Below are 24,238 nucleotides of genomic sequence, written 5' to 3' on the forward strand. Positions count from 1 at the left end.
AAAAATAACAATACAACATCTCCAAAATCATCAAGCGGTAATGGCCAAGATTCAGAATCATTTCGTTCATCATTTAAGGATTCCCAGGTAACGTTGCATTTGCTGATGAAGAGTTTGTGTCTCCACTTAGAAAGAAATGGTGCTAACTGGACCGTCAAGAGCTATTTTCAATCTCATTTCACAGAAGTATTTTCTCTTAATAATGCATCACAGTTATGTCCCAGTGTAACTGGACTGAGTAGACAAGCACAGTCCTGCGCTGGCCTCTAACTCATGACCCCAGCTGGGGAAGTTAGCATGCTAGCAGTTAGGCGGCTGAACCCAGAGACCCCTGGTGTGTTGTACCACATGTCTCAAAGTGTCAGGGGTGGGGCTTACTCTCTGCACCATACTGTCAGCTACCACTGGCTAGTTACACCAGCGGGGAAACCATAGCAATGCACCATCAGCTAGGATCCTTTGTTTTGTGGCACGTGTCCATCGTCCAGGATTCTTGATGATACCGGCACCACCGCACGAGGTCAAATGGTCAAACGTTTGCATGCTGAAGTCAATTTTTCCCTCGGAGAGGACAAAAGAGAGATGATCATGTGACAAATGATCATCACACTTAATGGCTACCTTGAGGGAGTTGAAGTACAGCATCACTCTTTGAAATTCTCAGAATAATCTAAAGTCAATGATCAGGTAATCGTTTATGGATCAAGAAGTGTTCCCAGTCAGCGAGGGCCCACTTGAGCACTGTAACTAAAGCAGAGGCAAGTCTATGAATCCATCCACATTTTAGAGCAAGAACTTTTTTTGGGGGGGGGGGGAGAGAAATACCCACCCACTTTAAAAGTTGGAGCAAGAATGCTTCTTGAATTTTTCTTGCTCAGTGTTGTGCTACTGTATAAGACTCTGATTTAAGTAAATATCCATGGGGCAATCCATGTGTTTATGACTAATTCAAATGTAGCAGTGCAGTAAAGCGAGTCCACTGTGAGCTCCTCCCGGTCAACATCCTCACAGCTCCATCTCTGTGTGGAGAAAGTATTTGACGTGCAGGCTTTTCTTTTCTTTAAAAACACAGGAAAACAGTGAGCCTCTCTCTTAAAGAGATGGCAGGGAAATACATCTTGACTTTGTGGTTGACCACACTGTGCCCCGTTGCCCACGCAATTTGTTCGAGTCAGTGATTTTGTTCTGTCCCGCGCTGGTTAACATAGACTCCCAGAGCCCTCCCATGAGCATTTGGGGGAAAGTGAGAGCTACTGAGCTCTACCAACCAATTCCAGATGGCTTCCACAATGGAGGGCTCTGAGGATGAGTGCTGAAAAGAAGATTGATTTTCTTTGTTGAATTATGACAAGCCATGCACTAGAGCGCGGCTCTCTAGACACACAAAAGAGGCTCAAAAAACATTTATTTTGCTTGGTATCAATCATCCTGGGAACAAAATAGAGGCTGCAGTGTTCTGAACATTTGCCTCTGGAGCATCGAGGGACAAAATGTGTCCATTCATGAATTTAGTGATTGTTTGTTGTTGTCATCACAGTTTATTCATTTAGCAGAACTCCGTTTCATCCGTCTTCCTGTAACCGTGGAAGTGTGGAAGTGTGGAATCATGTTGGATTCTTGTAAATGGTTTTTGAACATGAGTGATGAGACAGAATAACTATGCAATCAAATATTCTTATGATGAATATATTCTCATCTGTTTGCCTCAGCTTCTGTGAATACTCTCATCACTCTACCTGCCTCCGATCAGGTTTCGCGGTAAAAGAAAGCAGGTACAAACTTAAACAAGCAAGAGAAAGTTTCAACATTGAAAGTTTTTTGATATATTTTATTGAGCTGATTTTGAATCACAACAATAAGAAGTTGAAAATTATTTTAATTGATAATGGAAATCAAAATCCAAAGCACACGCCAGCATGACATCCATGTCCACATGACCAGCCTAGCATGTTTAAGGCTACAACTCTTCCTCATCTTTGCTCTCTATTTGCAGACGTTGCTCCGGGACGGGAGGAGAGAGAGCACCGTGAGCACGCTCTACCTCTCGGCTTCCAACATCGAGACGGGCCAGCAGATCATCTGTAAAGCCTCAAACAAGGCCGTCCCCAACGGCAGGGAGACCAGTGTCACGATCGACATCCAGCGTAAGCGTTCCACTGCTTCTCTCTCTCAGCTTTTAGTGTCCCTCCTTTAGTTTTAGCGTCTGAGCCTCCTGTCGGTGATCAGTGCAGATGTGTGGGAGGATTTCTGTCATGGAACTGTCGGATGAACATGTGACTCACACTGAAAACATCCAAGACCCATTTTAGGCTCTGATGATTTTCCTTTCCTCCTATATCATGTAAGGACATGCCGATTTTTCACCACACACAAACACACACGCATGCACACACACACACACACACACACACACACACACACACACACACACACACACACACACACACAAACACACACACACTGTTGTAAAATGTACAGGAGTGTCATTTCCATCCACCTGTCTGCTGAGGCACTATGCACACTGTCTGCACCTCTTCTATTCCCTCACTCTTTCCATAAATCTTTTTGATGAGCGCATGCACGATTCCCCTCTATAATAGGCAAAGTAGGCCCAGCGTGTAAAACACTTTGGGCCTCAATTGTCAGGGAATCTTTTCCGATCAAGAACCGTTCACAGTTACAGAAGGGCTTTGAACAAAAGGATTTTGCATCACTCACAGCCCCTTCAACACCATTAAGTATGACTAATAAAGCAGAAAATGCTATTTAGAGAGCCATTATGACTGACGGCGCCATTCTTTTCATTATGTACACCACAAGAGGCAAGCATGGCAAGAGCGAGCTTGGTGCAATCAGGCTAACTCAGGCGCGGGAGTAAAAATGATTAACAGTTGTTAGTGTTCGCAACCCTTGCAGTTTGTCCCTGGAATTTTTTTCCCTTTTTTTGTCATACAGTCAAAGAGAAGTCAGCCCACATGTAAACTGATTCGTCACCATGTATAATGATGTGTCTGTGCTAAACGCTCACATCAGAGCATCACCCGCGCCTCTGAATGTAGGATTTAACCCCGAAAAATGAGTGCAGCAGATTTCTAATTAGCATTACGAAATCTGCTCTTTCCACAATTAAAGCTCCTGAAAACATTTTTCACAGTGAGAGATCAAACTGAGCGACAGCGGAGACTAATTGTCGGAATTCAAAAGGTCTCCCCCGAGGCTTAGCCTCTCCCCCACCCCATCCCCCTCAAAGCCCATCCCCCTGCCGTCTGACTTGACAGGTGAAACGCTCGGCACAGTGCAGCCGAGTCTCGGGAGTTTTCGCGAAGATCCACTTTCAAATTCAGACGCTCCGAAATTAAACGTGCTGTTGTTGAACTTTGATTCATTCATGTCAGGGATCAATTTGCTTAATTTCACTGCTGCCTAATTCAATTACAAGCTTTTGACTCGGCGGCAGCGTAGGAAACGCTGCTTGACTGTCAAATACATCTCAACTGTACGTGCCTGTTTGCTGCTTTTTGTTTGTTTTTTTTACCAAAATTTGGAAATTTGTGATACGTTTATAGATATGTGATTGACAACAACCCTCAGGACTGTGGGTCTGACTGAGTGTGGCGCTCAGCCTCTCTGGTAAAAAAAAAACGAGTTTATGGACAAATAACAATGACAAGGTCGAACAGCACATTCATCCAGAGGAAATTAGCATCAGCTGGCAAACAAAATGCGGTAAACTGCAGAAAATGTTTTAATAAAACTCAAATTCCGCACTTACTTACCCTTACACACTTACTTACAACGTTAGGTGGATTAGAATACCAAACTCTGGATTCTGGGTTCCAAGATTCACACCTTCAGGAAACAGTGGCTTTTGCTTGATACAATCAACAGAAATGTGTGACGACCTGACTGACATGAAATTAAATATTGGATGATGATTGCTGCTCCAGTTCTGTCTCACCCAATTCAGGCAAAACACACTGACAAAATTGGACATTTAAATAAGGAAGACAGATGAGTGGAACCGCTGAGTGAGTTTGTTTAAAAAAATACAGACTTATTCATTTGAATAAAATTTATCTGCTGTGTAAAAGTGTCCTGTAATTCAGGCAACCAGGTGAGCTGCATTCACGGGCGAGGGGGGATGTCGTTTTTGTCCTCATTTAGTTGTCAAATATTAAAAAAGAAAATCACCAGTCAGTAACTACCAAAATCTGTGTTGCCATTTCTGGTGACCCAAAAAAGGCTGTATGATTATCCCGTTTTTTTACTATTCACTTATCAAGACGCCACTATCAACCAGTCAATGAAAGTAAATGTAGTTTTAGCAGATTGCTGGGAATGAGATTATAAATAAATGACAGGTGATGGTCTTCTCCCTGTCCTGCTCCCATGTGACGGTCCCTGTTCGTCCAAGTGGATCCTTGCTGAGGGCCGAATGCAGTGAGTTACTCAAGGTTTACAGCACCGACCTGACGGAGTCATGTTGTAACCCGCTGATCCCTGGGAGGATGTTTACTCCCATTTTTGATCAATGAAATAGAGCATTTTCATGTGAGCCCTGAAAGTAAAACAAGAGTACCTGCTGTAAGACATGAAGACAGCTGCTCATCAGCTCTTACTTTTAATTTTAATACGTTTTATAACCAATTGAATTCATAGTTGTGCACGATTGATGAAAAGAAAATTCCCACCTTGAAAATAATACATGGAAAATTATTTCAAAAGTGATAATTCATGTTCATGTAAGCTGTAACCCCAAGGACATTAGGACTTTTGACAATGATCGCAAAACAAACATTTGCAAAACCCTTTCAGACATAGATTGTTGATCATGCTGTTTAATAGTTGGTGGCCATTCTGTCTTTGTTGGCATTCTCAAGTAAAGCCGTGCATCATGTGACTTCACCATGCATCATCATTTATCATCAGCAGTTGCTGTGGAATTGACAAAACCAGGCGAGCGGCTTCACAGCACCTCCAAAGGTCAGAAATGACTCCAGCAGACAGAGTATCAAGGAGGAAGTTGCTCTATGATATCTTTAAAATTTCAGTTGCTTCGTAGTTGATGATAGATGGACTGAGAAAGGTGTGGATGTACAGTAAGGGTGGGCCTGCACGTGGCCTCCACACGCGACGGGGCTGCACGCTGTTGAGCACTGGTTGACGCCTGGCACGTACTCCTCTGACGCTGTGTTCCTGATGTCCTGGACACACGGATGATAGTAATCCTGTCACCTCACACTGAGTAATGGCGCTCAAGAGAATCCCTTCATGTTTGCTGGGGAATCGCACAGAAGACATGAGCTGAGAACATGAGCGCTTAGCTTCAGTGGAAGTGAGGTAGCATTCTTCTCCATGGTCATTTTCATCAGCATCACACGACAGGTGGTGGTTACTGTAAACACAACCACATCAGGGGAGGTCGAGTCTGTGGTTGATGTCAGCAAACACAGAACAATCTTGGAGAACAGTTCAAGTCCCAGATTTCAACTAAATCTACATCATTAAACCTTATTTTTCCGTTATTTTCTCCCACTTGATGTCGTTTCAAGCTGTTTTTGTGAGAGCTGACAAAATAAAGTTTCCTAGACAACAATCATTTTAACAGCTGCATTGCTGATCTGGGGATTGTGTGTCTCAGTAGACTTTGCTGCAGTGCCGCCACATCACTTCAGCAGATGTTTAAAGATGTGATGCCGTGTTCAGAGGGTCATTACACATATTTCTTGCAATTTTTCAATCATTTGTCCTGAAGATCTGGCAAAGCTCACAGAGCATTTACACTCTGCATTGCACACTGCATATTTGTGTGTGTTGTGGCATTAAAATGCTCACATATAGAACCATTCAGTGATTATTGAGATAGCAACAACCATATTAGAATCCTCTCGGCCAGTCTGGGCTCCTCAACATTTTGTATTCCACTTGCCTACAAGCTAATAGGTGCCCTTTTTAATCTCAACTTCATCCTCATAGCAATCCAAATGCGAGTAATCAAAACACAAGCGTTGCTCCACAGCATAAATCATCCCCAAACTCAGTGCATTTCACAACTGTTTTTTCTTTTATCTACACTTTAATGACCACAATTTACATTCACCTCAGCATTTTTATTACCACAGAAATTCATACAGAGTTATCTGACTTAGGCCTCAACAAATTAGCATCTAAATACAGTATGTCCTGGTGATGTTGCCAGACTGAGAGGGATTTAAGGTGACAGGAGTGATTCAGAGCCCTGGATGGACAGCAAACTGCAGGCGTCCATACCAGTCAATTTTAATGACTGTAATCATTTGATAGCAGAGCGGCTATCCTCTGATGCTGTATTCTCCAGCAGCATGACTTTATTTGGATTTTGCCCTTTGGACTTTTAATCACCGTTACCCACAATCAGCCAACTCTTCCAACCCACACAGCCACCACCAATGAAACTTCTTGAATTGGATGCTACAGCCTCATGTCTCACAGACTCACCCAAATGAATAGATATTCCCCAAACATGCTCTGGTCCAGATCTTGGGTTTGCTTTCAAATGTGCAGCAGGAGATGAAGGCACTTGGTGTGTTTGCATTGCAAACAAGATGAGCCATGTGGGGGGGAAATGAATGCCATTTGTTGAGACTAATTAATAAAGACCATGCAGATGTGAGGATTTGTTTTTGGTAGCAGCCTCATGCTCTCCCTGCTTCATCAGGCAGGTAATGGTAAATTCATCTGAGAGGGAATTAGAAGTGAGAGGGGAGAGTGTGGGGATAAGGGTTCACTCCGAAACCCACGTATATTAAGTCAAGCTTAAGCTCTAACAATGACGTAAGAAATAACTATCACATGTCATCTCGAGGCTTAGAGATTTCCCACCTTCAGTACCCTGAAGCTCCAACACTTGAATTATTTTTTACATTAGTTTGATCCTCATGAACCGATCAAAACACCTGTTCTACCACGGACACAGCGCTCCTAGCGTAGCCTATGAGTAGCAAAGAAGAAGCCTGCGTTCATTTAACAGCTTTACTTCTCCACAGTTGGATGTTTCATGATCAATATGTTTGACCTCACGCTTGTCACTTAGTCTGTTCTCCCTGAAGTAGTCGGCTCAGCCAGCCATGTGACAGCGTGCCCATATTGCTAAGGCTAGAAGCCACAAGCAGATGGCCCACAAACAACTTCCCATCTTTTAGAGGCAGCCGCCACTCCTGGAGTTTGAATCTGGTCCTACTTGAGAACAGCTGTCCACAGTGACCCAGAGAGACTGGAAATTGAGCTTTAAGAAAGGGGAAAACAATTTATGTTGGCACAATCTCCAGGAAATGGGGTGAAATTGGAAGATTGTTCCAAAAACACCATCTGGTATCCACTTTGAACTAACCTATCAAAAGCTGTCGGCCAACTATAAGACTACCCCCCCATTCATCGTGTTGATTTCATTGGATCTCTCAACTCCCACTTCCCCCATTTCCCCTCCATCTATCAATCCATCTTTTTCTCCCTCCCTCCTCATCCCCCCGTGTTGCTACTCTCTTGATGAATCTGAGGAATCAACAGTCTTGCATATGGATGCGCTGTTGCATGATGCCTCCAGTGCACTTGATCTAAAGCTCATGCATTTATACATTAAAGATACAAATCTTTATAAAGTAGACGTCTATCATATTTGAAAAGTCAAAGGTTAGAGAGGCAAAAGTGCCTGACTCACACCCAAGGCACTTCCAACAGACTTCTGACAGCTGTTGCTCTGATGGCTGCGTTTGCCTCTGGTTCATCTGGGACAGGCAGCAAATGCACTAATCGCTCCTCTGTCGAGGAAAAAGATGTGAAGTCATCAAGACTCTGCTGCTGACAGGTGCTGATGTCTTTTTATGGGACGGTCAGTTAGGAAGCTTCAATCCTTTTGAAAAGAAGATTAATTAGTAGCTGGAGAATCTCTTGGCTAGGTTGTCATGCTTGTACGCACAGGGAGACTTTTAGTGAAACCGTCTCATGATTAGCTTCTTTATTACTGTGTTTTGTTAGCGCGCGCCTCCCTCACACTCCTGTCTGACTCTCTAGCTTTTGGCTGGTTGTATTACCACCATCACCACTGCCACATCTGTCATTTTGCCTTTGAGGTTTTGTCTGCCCGTAATTTTGTCAGTGCAATTAACCACTTGTGATGCTAAAAACGCGAACATTGCTGCTCACGGCACAGATAGTGCTCCTGTTTTGATATCACACACACCCACTTGCCCTTTCATACGCTCACACACACTTGCAAACACTAGCAGAGTAAACACACACTGGCTGCTCACTACCTGGAGACACTCTCTGGTTCACCTTCTACGATCCATGTTGTTGTTTTCTGGCTGGAGGAGAACTGGCACAGGTGGGGTGCATTTGAAAGCGGTAGAGTGGGTGGTGGGGGTGGGATTACTGTCCTGGGGGGGGTGGGGGGTCTATGAGTAGCACCTGGATCCCCCCAACTCCCACCCCCCTCTCGTGGGCTTTGTGGCAGCTGAGCCAGCCCAGAGCATCTGCACAGCCACAGGGTAAAAATCAGTTTCCTACACTTCACACACACACACACACACACACACACACACACACACACACACACACACACACACACACACACACACACACTGCTGTATAACAGCAGTGTCCATGTCTGCTTTGTAATTGTTTGTGGAGCCACCGCCGCTTTTAATCCACATCCAAACTCGGTCTCTGGCTGTTACCTCCACCACGGAGCTAATGAGCTCACCACTGTTGGTTTGTCTGTTAGCAGGAGAACTCAAAGATAAAGTCTGAAGACATTTTAAAGGATGTTAAAACTTTACATTATAGAATTGTTCTGGATCGGTGGACACATGGGCCCTCTGTGCACATGCCTCGTAGTTGAAGACAGCGCAACATTATGGCTGGTAGCATCAACTACAAATACAGATTCTACTCAAATGACTGTTCCACTAATGTAGTCCCTGATGCCTTGCTAGAAGGCCATTGGTACCACTTGTAGCATAAAGTAATGGTATTCTACAGGTTGAGGCTGTTCATAATTGCTCTAGCTGGACAAGTACATTTTAATTTGTTTTTATAATTCAGTTGTTTTATCAGCAATATTTCACATCCTTTCAGTATGCAGCAGGATTGTACACCTATACAAACATCAATTCAAGCTTTGTCAGAACAGTTGTAATGTAACTAACTCATGCATATCAAATGCAAAACTTAAACATGAACCTGCACCCAAGCAGGACAGTGAGTCCACCGAGGGTTCCAGCAGCAGCAGCAGCAGCAGCAGACTCGCTGCATGATCCGATCTGGAGGAGCTCCATCTGATGCACCCTCAGCATTATAGATGTAACTTCCATGTAAGTAGGCTTAGGTTATATTTGCCGAACTGTATTCAAAAGCTCTCAACAAATTATAAACGGCATCTATTTAGAAAGCCCGACAAATAGATTCACCTACTTGAAATTCATCCTCTGAGTCTGCTGGGTAAATAGCTGTTTGCTTCACATGGGACAGCATTGATATGGAAATTAACATGTACCTTCAAAAGATTCCCACCTTTGTCAATTAGGATAAATTGAGTTGTTTATTTAATTTGCATAATCTGAGCACTTGTTATTCTAAGAACTCTTTCACTGATGTTGTTCTTTGTTTTAATCGCAGTGGATTGCACTGTGGACCATTCACTGTTTGCAAATTGCCATTTAATGAAACTAATTATCAAGTCAAGTTTTCCTTCTATTCTCTCTCCTTGGCGTTGCTAATAAATAGTAAATAAATGGGCGAGGATAAGAATAGCACGTTTTCTCCCACACCTGTAAATGCCGCCAGCCCAGCACCCGTCTGTGGGAGGCAAGATTAAAATAGAGCTTCAAATGATTCATAATGAATTGACTTTTATTCAGCCACATTTGTCCTAACTGTACATGTGTAGATTTTGGTATGGTTTATGTTGCATTAATCAGATTAAAGGAGAATTTTTCCTGGCCTATTGTTTTTGAGTAGAGCCACTGCCTTCCAGCACAGTATGTGTGGTACAGTGTTGGTCATTTAAATCAGTTTAGGGTCACCTTGTCATTGTCCTGAACATTGTCAAATACAGGTCACCTCCATAAACTGAGAATGTGTTTGTTTCCGTTTGATGCTGCTGTGTTGGAGCTGTTCAAATGGCTTTGTTTTGTCTCAAATGCTAAATTTGATGTACACGTCCTCCTCCTCCTCACCAGCTCTTTTCAGCCAAAGACTGAGCGAGCAGACAATGTAGCGTTCGTCTTTTACAGGTCACTACAGCAGACGCTGCCACAGCTGTAATGGGTTGTCTTTGTCTCCCTCTCTCTAGATCTCCCTCTTGTCAATCTGTCTGTGGAGCCTCAGCCCGTGCTGGAGGGTAACCTGGTGAAATTCCACTGCGCTGCGAAGGCTAACCCCCCCGTCACTCTGTACAGGTGAGGACACTCGATCTGCCTCTAGAACACGGTCATAATGACTGAACAGAACTGTAACAGAGGAAGAAGAAACCTTGAATGAGATATTTCCTGATGGATGTTAGCGGCCGGTTACAGAAAGCATTGGTCACAGTCAAAACCTCCTTATGATGTCATGATATCTGACCATGTTTTGTAAAGTGGAAGAGAAAGAAACGGGCAAACACGGTTATGCTGGAAAGATTAATGAATCATTTGGGAAGTCTTGTCATGTTTCACTGGGTTGCAGCAAAGCAACACTGTGATTTGCTGCAAAGCTGTTTGGTTTGTGGTCTTATAATCTCCCCTGAACATTAAATATCCCACTGTGCTGGAGAAAAACTGGCAATATAATCTGGACAACATCCGACAAAGCTGTCAATGTACTGCTGTTTAGCAGTATAGGCGGGCGTGCCGGAGTCTCCGCGTGTGTTAGGGGTGCAGGGTTCAGCCAGCCGGTTTATATCGTGGCTTTGGGTCCTGGTTTCTTTTTTAACGTCTGTTAGATATTAGTAGTTGTTGTGAAACAATCACACGTACACACACGCACACACACACACGGGTGATATAACTGAGCCAATAATTAAATACACCTACAGCTCAGTCTGCCCTCCCCACTCAACTTTGTTTCGTTTCCACTAAGTTGACCCAGAGAACTTACTTTTACTTTACTGTTATGTGAAGGCTGTTGACAAAAATCTATTTCATCAAACTGCAAAAGAAAAATATTGGACTCCAGTACTTTCTGAAGATATTTCCCAAAATGCTTTGTCAAAGCGCCACTCAAAGAGTAACAAGAGCTTTATGTGTGTGGTTCTGTGTGTCAAACATTCCATCCCTCCACCAACCGTGCCGACGCTCCGATGAAATGCTGTTTTGTTGAAATTGGACAAATGTGCCCTTGATGAAATAAAAATGGTTGAATTTTTTTTTAAATCACTTCTTCCTACAATATATGCACACAGATTTAGTAAATGTTTTAAAACTGCAAATGTTATTGTGACAAGGCATCAACTGGGTTTGCTGCGTGAGACCCAGATGCTTTGAACACCACACCGTCATTTCCCACTTCACTTCATACGGGTTGCTGTTGAACGTGTGATAGAAAATACAAAGCCCAACAGTCCCACTTACTATTTGCATTGCAATTCAAATTCAAAATGCAGTTGTGGATTCAGAAGCCTGTCGGCCGAGTCAAGCTGGACAGCATTGAAAAGGCAACCAATTACATCCCATCCAAAATTCCAACCAACAACTCAGCAGTCAGCTCACTGTTCCTCTCTCCTAATTCTTCTTTTTAAACCTTATAAATGAGCTTGGTCTCATTTACACTGCATTAGAATCAATTTTGTGTTTTCCCTACTACATTTGTAATTGGATTGATACAACAAAATGGATATTAATTTATCTCATAAATACTTATCTGGCCCTCTTGGAGTGTGATGCTGAACTGATTTGTCAAGAGATGGTTTTCTGTGTGGGAGGTTTTAAAAAAAAGTGGTGAAAAATAAATGGAATGAAATCGATAGCAAAGGGAATTGGCCGGCTCTGAATCTTGTAATGTACTGGGAAATGAAATGGATGTACAGCACACTCACAGGTGGCAAAACAGAGATGTTGCCTCTTTGATAGATTCTGCCCTTTTGAGGGAGAGAAGGAGGAGGGAGGGCAGGTATATTGTGGAAAACAAGGTTTGTATTTGATTGTGCAGTTGCACGGCAATGACAGGATGTCTATTGCATCTGCAAAAGGGATTTCACCTCTATTGTTGTGAGACTGGATCAATGCTAGAGTCAGACTTCTCCCTGGGGTTAGAGCAGAGCTAAAATGCGGTAGCAGTTGAGATTATTTTTCATGCCGCCACAGCAGTGATGGCCATGGCCACGTCCACCCTCTCCTCATGAACGCCCGGAGGACACGGCGTCAAATTCACCAGTTCTTTCACTGATTATGACCTTTTTTCCACAATGTACAGTATGTTGAAATGATGAAGTGATTACATTTGATATCCAAAAGGTCAAATGTCGTTTTGACTGCGACATTATAATATTATGCAAAAACACTTTACTGGCTGTTACTCTACTCCATAACTCTGGAAGAGATGGTGTTCACTACATACCTTTCATTAAAATCCTGAAGAAGTTTTTACTACATATAAAACGGACTCTGAATGTGACGTGAATGTAAACGGCAACCTGACTGGTGAGGCAGTAATCCCAGATTGGTTTAGTTTCACAAAATACAGAATGAAAGAAAGTCAGAGGTGGAAGTTAAAGGGGCTAAAAGCACCACTTTCCCTTAATCATTTCCTTCTCTCTCGCTCTTTTCTTCCCGTATCGCTCTGCTGTCTGGCTTTTTGTCACTGACACAATCCACCATAGGATTAAATATTATCCAGACAGACTAATAACTTCTGATACGTCAAGGTTATACTCTCTGCCAGTTCTCCAGTCTCAGTCCCGCATTTAGATTTATCTGCAATTTATATAAGCACTTCAGTACTTCCATGCACCATTGGCGTGCAGGCCATGGTAGACTGGGGATTTTTGGGCCTCATAATGCCTCCCTGAGAGGTTTTGACCAGGGAGAGCCCCCTGCGAATTCACCCTTTAGAAAGCAATCACAGAGGAGAGCAGGAAGCTGGTCAAGCAATGTGGGGCCATTATTCAGTGCTAATACACTCTGTCTACCCCAGATCAGATAAAGCACAAGGACAGAGTAGTTCTTAGACGTATGGCCTCCTTTCCATGCCCAGGGGAGTCATCCATTCTCAATGTGCACTGCACCACTTCGCCATCCTCCAATTCAATGGACACTTGAGACAAAGACCCAAGATAGTGGTGGCCCTAGTCAAAAGCATGGTGCTTTCCGCCTACAACCCCATGTGATTGCCACGCTGGTTCAATAAATCAAACTTTTATCATGAAAATGGAAATAAAGTGTACTGCTATAGATACCGGAACATTTGCCAGATTGCAGCCCAAGGGGGACAAAGTCAGGGGATGGAAGAGGACTTGGTGAAGAGTTGGAAGAGAAGATGAAAGTAGCTGAAACTGTGAATAAAATGAGAGTAATGCACATGTGTTTCGGCAGCACTCGGGGAATCAACATACTCTGAGAGTGAAAGACGTGTGGGTTGGAACATCTTCATTACTGTTTCTAATGGTAGGAGGGCTAATGGGGATACATCAGAATAACTCAACCACCCTCTGATGAAGACACAGAGGGGCTTTTGGAGCCAAACAAGAATCCACCAGAGACAAGAGAAAGAATAACAAACAAAGCACATCGGGTCCCTCATCTGCACACGCCATGCATCAAGTGACAACAAACCCCCTCCTTTGCATGTCACACAAAACAAGCCTCCTTGCAATTACATTTTCAATCATGCTGTTTTTGTTTCTGCTGGAGTTTTTCACCAAGGTGCTTTTGATTGACCCGTCTTCCCCATATCGTCCTTTTTGCACAACCCGGAAGTAGCTCATCCGTACATTTTGCTCACGCTACTGTTTTCGGGCTCAAGCACATCCCTGATGTCCACATTAACTGCAGATACCAGCAGGACACAATTGGACCCTCAGTGCCCTGTTGCAAGAGCTACAAATGTACTAGCGTCAGTCATTCAGTAAATGCCAAAAAGTAGATTCATGTGCACTGTTCATGCTAATCTGTCCACGGATCAAGTTGGAAATTAAACTCAAAATTAGAGGAAGGCTGTTGTAACTCCCAAATGTTATGATCCTGAAAAATTAGAGCCAGAGCTGGGGAATTCAGAAAAATCTCCTCGAAATACACTCAAAGCTATTTCTCTCACAGTAGTTAGTGTAGATCGTGCAGACAGCACGTGGTCTTGGCGGGGCAATGAGTGCTTCCCCATCATTATGGAAAGAAGAAGTGGAAACATTTATAATGATATTCATATTGAGACACAGTTTGTTCATTATCACATTCTTTTCAGTCTTGCAAAGCGGAGCATACACACAATTCCCACGGCTAATATTAAGGAGGTGTTCTGCTACTCAAAGTGTTTGTGACTCTGTAGACGCAAAATACTGAATGTTTTCCGTCCCAAGGCTGTCTCAGGTACGTGTAGAGAAAACACTTGACAAGTGCAACTGAAGTGTGCACAGGGCAGAAGACTAGTCCACCTCATTTAAATATTTTGGAGAATGCAGGTGAAGTTACTGTGTTCTTGGCTGTTGCCCTGTTACACAAGAATTAAACTTGAAAAAAATCCAACAAATTAAGATTCTGATCCACTTCACTTACTGATTGAATGAGGTAATCTTTTCTCATTTAAATGATCACATTTCAGTCAAGCATGGAGCCAGCGTAGTCATGAAAGACAAATGAGTTCCTATCCTGTCGGTACTGGCAGGAATAGCAAATGAAGACGGGCACCAGTCCTATTGCCTTTGTGTCTGTTTGCCACATCAGCACGAAGCCACGTCTCTTTTGTGGAGGGCTGCAGTGTTTGGTTGGGTGATGTGATGTGTGTCCCTCTGCACTCTGAAGAGGCATGTACAGGTTCTTTTGTTTTAGTTTTATAAATGAGATTTGTCTGCTGCAGCAACAGAGTCCAAGATGCCACTGTCTGTGACATCACCAACCTAAACTCAGACTGTTTACTTCATCACAGAAGCTTTCATTCACCAACACGTGTTTTTTATGTGATCCTGAGTCAATTTATTACCGTCAGCTGTTGTGTGTAATACACTACAAGTCAACCAACGTCTTCAAAGGTGGGGAGCTACCATTTGTCATTCTGTGATTTGTTTTTCCTCGCTGGCACTCGGTGCTGCACTCGCTGCCTAGTGTAATGAGGAACGTGATGTCTGCTCCAAGTCACCAGGGAGCTTGTCAGAGCATGGAGGGCTGCCACAAAAAAATAGGCACAAGCCTGCACAGAAAACTCGCCCCACAATTATGATTTATTCACACAAAAGAAAGCTATTGACAAAGGAGGTGTGTAAAAAGTGCCTTTTCCTCTTCTTGTTCATTGTTCTCTGATTTCTCCTTTCTCTGCCCTCTAATCCTCTCACCAGATGGGCCAAAGGAGGAAGTATGATCAAGGAGGTCTTTGGAGACACATATGAGGTCATGGTGGATCACTCCTTCTTTACAGAGCCTGTTTCCTGCGAAGTTACCAACCCTCTTGGAAGCACCAACATCAGCCGCAATGTTGATGTTTACTGTGAGTGCTTCTATATGGTTATACATATTTTGCAGGTTTATTGTGAAACCGAGTTGATGCACATTCATGGTTTTTATCTCAACAGTTGGCCCTCGCATGGCTGCAGAGCCTCAGTCCTTGCAGGTGGACCTTGGCTCTGATGCCGTGTTCAACTGTGCCTGGACAGGAAACCCCTCGCTCACCATAGTGTGGATGAAGAGAGGCTCCGGCGTGGTTAGTAGATTGATTTGCACTTCTAACTCACCTATGTTTCATAGAGAGCCACTATGGCTAAAATTATTTTTGTCTTGAAGTACTTTTTATATCATGTATTTAGACACGGAACACCGTTGCTGCCTGACTTCTTTGTTGAACCCCACACACACGCGCACACACGCACATACACAAGATCTCCTGATTCAATCCACAAACTCATTCCACCTTTCCCTTTACCAACATGAAAGGCCAAAGCCAACCCCTTTACTCCACTGAGCTCAGACCTTAAATTGGATTTTAATAATTGAGGAAAGGTGCCCTTTAAAGTATTAAATGGTTCATGTGCTGCCCTGCTTTCTCTCCCTGTAGCACTGCTTTGTCTTTGCTGTCATTGCATTTGATGATTTTCTACTTTTCCCTGCAGGTTCTTAGCAATGAGAACCTCCTGACACTGAAATCCGTGCGACAGGAGGATGCGGGGAAATATGTTTGCCGTGCTGTGGTCCCAAGAGTAGGAGCAGGAGAGAAGGAGGTCTCACTCACCGTGAATGGTCAGTGTCTGAAAGTGCGGTCACACCAACAGACCCGAGGCCGCACAAACTTTTCAATTGCATGCACAGACGTGGTAATCTTGAGATTGGATATCAACAGCAACAAAGAAAACAATGACGCAGCTGTAGAATGAGCAGGGAAATGTATTTACCAGACAAAGACAGAAGACACTGCAGCTACGTCAGCTGTCATCACATGCAGCCTAAAAGCAATGGCCTAAATTTCAACTGAACGCTCTCCAAGATGGTCACACATTTCATAAACAGTTGAAATGTACTTAAATGCTAATTATATTCTGCATGTGTCATATGGAGGCTGCCTATTCTGAGGTACTGACTGACTAATGAGTATTAGCCTTGGCGGGAGACCTGGCACCTCTCAAACAAATTACTTCATTATCAGCGCTTGATATTCTGGGAGCTTGTTTCAGAGTGGCCCAACTGCTTCGACGTGGGTTGCAGGATTTCCTCGTATCTTATTTCCCTTTTGTCCATCCAAGCAACCTGGACTGACAGAACAAACGGTAAACCAGGGAGGTTTTTTATTTTGCTTTTTGTTTTTTTCAACTGGGGCATGATATTTACTCGCTGCTGACAGTGTGTCATTGTACATTTTGAAAGCTAACAAAACAGTTTGCCTGTAAGCAACTCGGTGGTGATTTGGGGATGAAGATACATCAAGTAGAAAACAGTGTGCATAAAGATTTTCTTTTTCAAAATCCAGACGTTGGCTTTGCATATCAGAGAGAATGGAATACCAGTATTCCCTCCAGCACAAGATCAAAACCATGACTTTCTATGAACTGCAATGAGCCCTGTATTTCTCAGCGAGGAGTTGACTTGAAATCAAGCCAGAAGAGGCTTTAGGCAAAATCATCACTAATTCTATTGTTTCCTATTCTGTTGATAGCAACATATACTGGCATCCTTTATGTAGCCTTAATATGTAAAGAGAATAGAGAATATACAATGTACCAGTTTAAGTTGACACATCTCCTTGTGCTAACTGAGGAGATGTGTTGTTTTTGATGGCACAGGGGAAACAGATGAACGCCTCAACTCTGAGCATGCTGGGAAATGAAGCGCGAATGGCATGTTTACTCCTGGTAAACTATATTCAAGCAAGTTCTGGATGTCTCCGAGTCTTTTCATTTGATTATTTTCTTCTTGGCTTTTCTTTGTGCCCACCTTCTCCTTGCCTGAATTGGTATTTGACATTCAAAAGCCTCCTACCTTTTTACCCTCCTGAATAATTGAAATCCCTCTCTTCTTCCAAACTACATGAAGAATCCCAAGTCATTTCTTAGCCAGTCCTTGAGGTGAATGAGATTGTCAAACTTGTGAGAGTGCAAACACTGTGCTTGGGGTGCTTGAGTGTAAAGGCTCTTCATTGATTGTCCTTTGCTGTTGTCAGAAATGCAGATCACCAAAATCCCCCTTCGCTCTCCTTTCCTCATGGCAGTGTGAGCGTATGCTCGTCGACCCCCGGCCATCCATCCCTATCAGCATCTCTGATGTGGATGGGCAGCCCCCCCCTCCATTTATTTTTTTGTGTTCCTTTGCCTGTTGAAAGCATTTTGGTGCAGATTTCAGGGAGACCATGAAAAGCAAGAACATGCTTACAGGCTAGGAGTTAGCTAACAGGCTGTTGCTATTCCCAGTGAGCTCTGTGTGTTTTCCTCACCACTTGGAAGTGGAAAAACTGACTAAATCTGCAACTTTTACTCAGGTGGTGTTTTTCTCCATCCATAAAGAAATGCATTTGCTTGAGTTCAACACCAGGGGCACTGATACAAGCTTAATGCAGAATTACAGACACTGGACAAATCAATAGGGAATGACGGCATAAACCCCCATATCTGACAGGCAGCAGTATTTATTTCATTCAGTAAATGAATAACACAAAGGATGACGACCACAGCGCAGTTATGTTGCAGGCAATACTGCTTATCCACGACGTCACAGTCTCTGTTGTTTCTTTCCTGTTTGTTTTCCCTCCAGTTATTCTCCAATTCCTTAATGCTATCATTTAGATTACGCGTGTTTATAATTTGTCATTCCTTCCGTCTCTCTCTCTCTCTTTCTCTCCCTCTCTCTCTCTCTCTCTCTCCTGTCGTTGCGTGTCACCGACTCCCACTGTGGCAAACCACATAGACATGAGGATTCCTGCCTTCCCTGGGGAAGAATGTAATTTAATTATAATCAAACAGCTAGCAGGGGAGGCAGTTTGTGTTTAAGTCACTAATGGATACATATTGCTTACTCCAGTCACACATTCAGAAAGGAATGCTCCTCAGCATTGCTTATGACTTCCTCAAGTGGTGACATGAAACAGGGTTGTGCACATCCATGCATGTGATTATTTATATAGGACACAATATATATGCATGACTCTTCTACCATCCTGCAGAAGTTGGAATTGAAACAATTTATCTGACATACTTGAAAGGATTTAGCTTGTGTACTTAAGCAGCATATATTCATGCAATACATATTAATTATTTCTACCAGTGTGTGTGTTTGTGTGTGTGAGCATGTGTGTATGTTTGCATAGATCAGTACATACATTTGTTTGTGAGCATGTGTGTGAGCCAAGTAGCATGCTCTCTGTACTTGGCCAGCTTAGGCAGAGCATCACCACGGGAACGGAGCGGGCCGGCCTGAGTTTCCCTCACCAGCCCACAGAGCACTGGGCTGTTATAAGTCTCTTTTTTTTGCGTCATTTCTCTTTCTAGACAGCCTTTATGTGCCTAGTAAATTAGTATTCCAGTCCTCCTTAAACTTGCAATGACACTATATAAGAAAGAAAAGTGCAAATTAATGAAGGAGAAAACGGCATTTAAGATGCAGCACATTTTATCTGACCAACTGAATACGAGTAGCAACATATGATCTGCGATATTTTCTGGAAGACTTACTTTCCCCATTATGTGCACCTGTCTGTGCTCAACTCCGACAGTAAATTTTTATGTGTAAAAAGAAATATATATATAATTTATTTGGTCATGTTGAAAAAGCTAGAAGTGAGCCAAAGTGTTCTACCAAGGTTGTTGATATAAAACTTGTATTCAACTGGATGCATATCGTTGTTGTAGGTCAGTCGCTTTAAAGTGTTGTTTTCCTTTCAAATCATTTCCGTTTGTTGATTTTTTTCAATGTATTTTTGTCAGTGTCTCTCTCAGAGTTTGATAGCTTATAATGTTTGTCAGGCAACCTTCCCTTTCATTCCTGGCAAGTCTTTCCCTTCCGTGAGAGAAGCGGTGATGGCACTTTGGCTGATCCCTTTAAGACGATTGTCTCTGTTCATAATAGATCAATAACGCAGACAAGAGGCTCCTTGTGTTGGGTCATCATCATTTGCCAATAATGAGGCAGTGCCACTCTTTATGCTGGAGCTTCCTGTTAATTTATAGTTTCTTTCTATAAATCAGGATTGAACCACATGAGTCGATGTTTTTACAGCCATTCAAAAGTTACTCATTTGAACAAAGCACTGATGTGAGGCAGGAATGGGGCCTGCAGCGTAACTGCAGTCCGTACCACGCTGCAGGGAAAGAGAGGAAGACGAAACTCTGTTTGCTCCGTGTCAGAAACATATTGAGCTAAAGCAGATAAAACATGGCAGAGCTGCCAGAGCTTCGGTGGCTGGTGTACTGTATTAAGTTAAACATGACGGCTACCTCAGTCGGCCGACTGGGATGAAGACGAAATTAATGTTGGCTTGTAAGGAAGTGTAACATAAATGTACAACCAAATACTGAGGTGAAAGTTTTGGTGCTAATAGGACAGCCTCAACACAAGTGTTGACAGGGTCTTCCAACAAGAGCAGCCATTTTCCTTCACTTTCAGAAAAGAAAAGAAATCAAGAGAGCTGTGTTGAGGCGGCGAGGAAATGTCAAGCTTTTGTTCAGAGTACCTCAGTTTAAGGAAATGTAAGCACTGACCTTTTGACACCCCCGCCAATAATGCGTAATCAGATTGAAACGTCCACTTCAGAGTTAACACCTCCTCTGATGAATGAATGAAACATTGCTCCCAACATTTGATTGCCTCCCCTGCTGCTATCATTGATGTTGTCATGCCACCCACCACCTCGCTGCCAACACCTTTTTGCTCTGATAGTGCAAATAGTACACACATGCACACACACACTTTCAACCTGAGTCAGTGAGATAACGTTATTCAATTATATTCCTCATTTGCAGCTCTGATCAATAGAATAGATCCTCCCCAGTCACGACCACTGGCCTTCTGCAGCCTGCACCCAACTGATCTCACTGTGTGTTTACCATCAGAGCTCGCGCGAACCACGACATACATTTTCCAATCAGGATTTAGCACATGTACAACACACTTACACATTTGTATGTGAGCTACATAACACGTGCTGTACCGCTGTAATTTCACACTGGCGAACCAGTGAAAGAACAGGAAAAGCATTTTTCTCAAACCGTTTGCATCATTCACTCTGCACCAGCAGCAGCCTTCCAGCATCCTCCAGTAGCATACCAAGACGCCATCTGGCAGACTCTCATTAAAATGCTAATTCATTTTAATAAGAGACAGGTAATAAACTGCAATTATGTATCGTCAGAGAGATGGCAGAGAGCAGGAGTTTGAGGGAAGTTGGCAGGGAAGCGAGTTGTCTCACTAATCAAGAAGCTGCCTCACTTGCCACCCCCTCAAACACACATTCTTAACCTTAACAATCACAAGAGACATGCTAAATGTTTGATTACGTCCGTGTGTGCATGTTTTTTGTGGGAGAATCTCTTTTGAAGCTTTGGAGGGCAGGAAGCTGCGGTTGATCGGAGCAGAAATGTCACATTTCTTGTATGAACTGAATTGAGTCCTCAAAACTCGACAGGGAAATTCACTAAAGCAACGTCTCAGTCATTCCTCCATCTTGTTCAAATCTCAGACTGACTGGAGTAGGGAGAAGAAGTGTTCTAGATAGATTTAACTACAAACAGCATCAGGAACAAAACAATGTTTATCTGCTCGCTTATTAGAAACCTAACCGGTTCTTTTAGAGTTCTTTTACTGTTTCTGCATGTGTATAAACTAATTTGTTCTTGCTTTAATTTTCTCTAAATACAGAATTGGGTCATGTGTGACAACATGTCTTAATATTGGTGCTGTCACCTGGTGTGAACAGCCTCCGGACCAGATGGCGGTGCCGAGCAGTCATTTAGGCTGAGCTGCCGTCATCTGGAGGGATCTCGGGGTCCGATCATGGTCTAACGCTCACTGGCTTGAGGTCCACACCTGCAGCTAACAGAAACATGACCTTTACACCTTTACTGTCTACTACAAAACTGACATGGCACGGGGATATGATCTTAACATGTATTTTGTGGTATAGTTTCTTTCCATATCGTTTGACTGTGAATTCCGGGAGTCGTATTAAAAGCAAGGGATTAATGCTAAATTATTTGCTGACCTGCTGGTTCAGGGGTCAAATTGGCTGCAGGCAAACTGATTGAGGTGAAACCCTGCGACAAGTGTGTTATCTTCCAACAAAGGCATTTTTCTCTTTCCATCTGTGTAGTCCTGATTACGCTCCAAAAAACTGCAGTCTGCTCTCTCCAGCAACGTTTATCTCAGTGGGAGAAATCAAACCAGCCATAAATCAACAATTTCCTGATCCAGAATGAGGTGTGAGCCCCCACTTATGCCCTTCATTCAGTCCTGCCGTGTCCTTGGGTAGATTGTACTGAGGCCTGAGGCATGTTCACATAGCACTGTAATATATCTTCCCTGGGAGTCCCAAATCACTGAACACTTCAGGTGTTACTGATCGGAAAGGGAGATTAGATTAGAATATAATATACCACAAGAACTTCGCTAAGTAGAAGTGTCGAATGACCTCAAACTTAGAATTAATTTAAATGTTGAATTTCTGTAACTCGTCTCTTCTTTGATTGTTCTTCCTCAGGGCCGCCCTCCATCTCCAGCACACAGACACAACAGGCCTTGCATGGAGAAAAAGGACAAATCAAATGTTTCATTCGCAGTACGCCACCTCCAGACCGCATTGTGAGTACACCAGGACTGTTTGTGTCGTCTTTTAAGGCCATTTCTCCTCTCTGGGTTGTTAACACAGAACAAACCTACCGGTACTCTTTATGTCTGTGTAGGAACACTCCTCAATAAACATGGGCGACACACACAAGAGGAGTAAAACAAATACAGAGTTGGTTTGATCATTGTTTTCATTTTAAAAGGTAGATATGAAGCAGCCATCACAACCCACAGTTTCTCATTTAATACACACTTATGCTCTGTTAGCGCTCCCATTAAGATTTATGGACCTTATATAAACAGCCTGCTCTCTGAGCTCAGTTTGCTCTAATTATTAATTTGTGTGTGTGTGCGCATGTGTGTATGTGTGTGTGGGTGTGTTTGCATAAGCGTGTGGTTAATTGCCGTACTTTGTCATCTAATGTGTGTTTTTTCTTCCATTATCATTATATTGATGTCCAGCATTAACCAACAATGTAATTAATATTTGGTTTATTTGAGAGTTGCGCCTGAGGAGGCCGGTCGGCGAGGTGAGGGAGGGAGGGTTCACCCTGGATTTCCTGTCTGTGTTGTCAAACGGCCCAGCTTCTTATTCTATGTGGACGGGAAAAAATATGAAACAAAGTATATTTTGAGGTGGGAGCGCAGAAAACCCCGAAAAACTCTCTATGCTGGCCATTTGGAAGCAACAGAAAAAATCAAAACAGGATTTAAAAAAAAAATCACACAATCATTCAAACCTTTACTGTTAAATCTGTTTGTGTGTTTTTATATCCATCCATCGATCTATCTATTCATCTATCTATCTATCGATCTATCTATTCATCTATCTATCCATCTATCATCGATCTATCTATTCATCTATCTATCCATCTATCTATCCATCTATCCATCTATCTATCATCTATCTATCATCTATCATCCATCTATCTATCTATCATCTATCATCCATCTATCTATGTGTGTGTGTGTGTCCTCTTGGTACTAACAATTATCGTGGTTTCAGGACAAATAAAGAAAACTAAATGCATGAATTAAAATATATATAAAACAAAAATGGCTGTGAATGTCCTGGGATCTCGCTCTTGGCCGTTCCTGGCTGTTCCTGGCTCCTCCTGGCTGTTCCTGGCTCCTCCTGGCTGTTCCTGGCTCCTCCTGGCTCACGATGTCGTGTGCTACCTGTGGATTTGTTACTGATCCGCCTCCACTGATGCCAGCAGTCCACGGAATCATTGTATGTTTCCAGATACGTTTCCAAAAGTGTTGACACAAGTGTGTTTCGTGATCATTGCTTCAGGAGCAGTGGTGGCAGTCGCAGGTTTCTCACATTGATGGCAGAATGTTTGATAAGTGATCTGACCTCTGACCCAGATCTGTCCTGGGTCTTCCTTGGCTGCACCCCTCCGCCCACCTGCATGAAAATAGGCCCAGTGGTTTCTGCCTAATCCTGCTGACAGACAGTCAAACTAACTAGCTAACAACCTTCTTGGCGGAGCAATTATCATAGCGCTGCATAAATAAACCCAGAATATGCAAATATCTATTGTTTCACTACATTTCACTTGCTGCAACAATGTGAGTGTCGTTACAGTTCAACATCAATCCATCACATGCCAGACACATCTCTTCTTCATAGCTGCCATTCCTTACCCTTCATTATTTGGACATTTTGTTTATTCTATTATTCTAGAAAACATTTATTCAGTTTAATGGTCTGTCCATCAAAGTCTTACCAAAAACTGCAGCATTTTGTAAATTTGTGCACATGAGCAATGCACAGCCGTTCTAGAGGATCGAGTGCTTGTTAAAGATGCTTGTGA

The 24,238-nt window shown here is 43.0% G+C and overlaps 1 protein-coding gene across 9 annotated transcripts in view; it reads left to right on the forward strand.

Annotated features, from left to right (window-relative positions):
* Positions 1 to 24,238, forward strand: part of kirrel3b (kirre like nephrin family adhesion molecule 3b) — a 147,603-nt gene that overhangs the window by 111,140 nt on the left and 12,225 nt on the right. For all 9 annotated transcript variants that reach the window (XM_086215442.1, XM_086215443.1, XM_086215447.1 and 6 more), the window contains exons 6-11: positions 1,994 to 2,144; positions 10,331 to 10,436; positions 15,500 to 15,648; positions 15,734 to 15,861; positions 16,268 to 16,394; positions 22,333 to 22,433. In XM_086215442.1, the coding sequence (XP_086071568.1) occupies positions 1,994 to 2,144; positions 10,331 to 10,436; positions 15,500 to 15,648; positions 15,734 to 15,861; positions 16,268 to 16,394; positions 22,333 to 22,433 (762 nt within the window). The remainder of the gene's footprint in view (positions 1 to 1,993; positions 2,145 to 10,330; positions 10,437 to 15,499; positions 15,649 to 15,733; positions 15,862 to 16,267; positions 16,395 to 22,332; positions 22,434 to 24,238) is intronic.

The sequence above is a fragment of the Aulostomus chinensis genome, chromosome 10 (genome assembly GCF_037954235.1).
Source record: "Aulostomus chinensis isolate RoL2024-O1b breed Wild chromosome 10, RoL_Achi_v1.0, whole genome shotgun sequence".
Classification (NCBI taxonomy): Eukaryota; Metazoa; Chordata; class Actinopteri; order Syngnathiformes; family Aulostomidae; genus Aulostomus; species Aulostomus chinensis.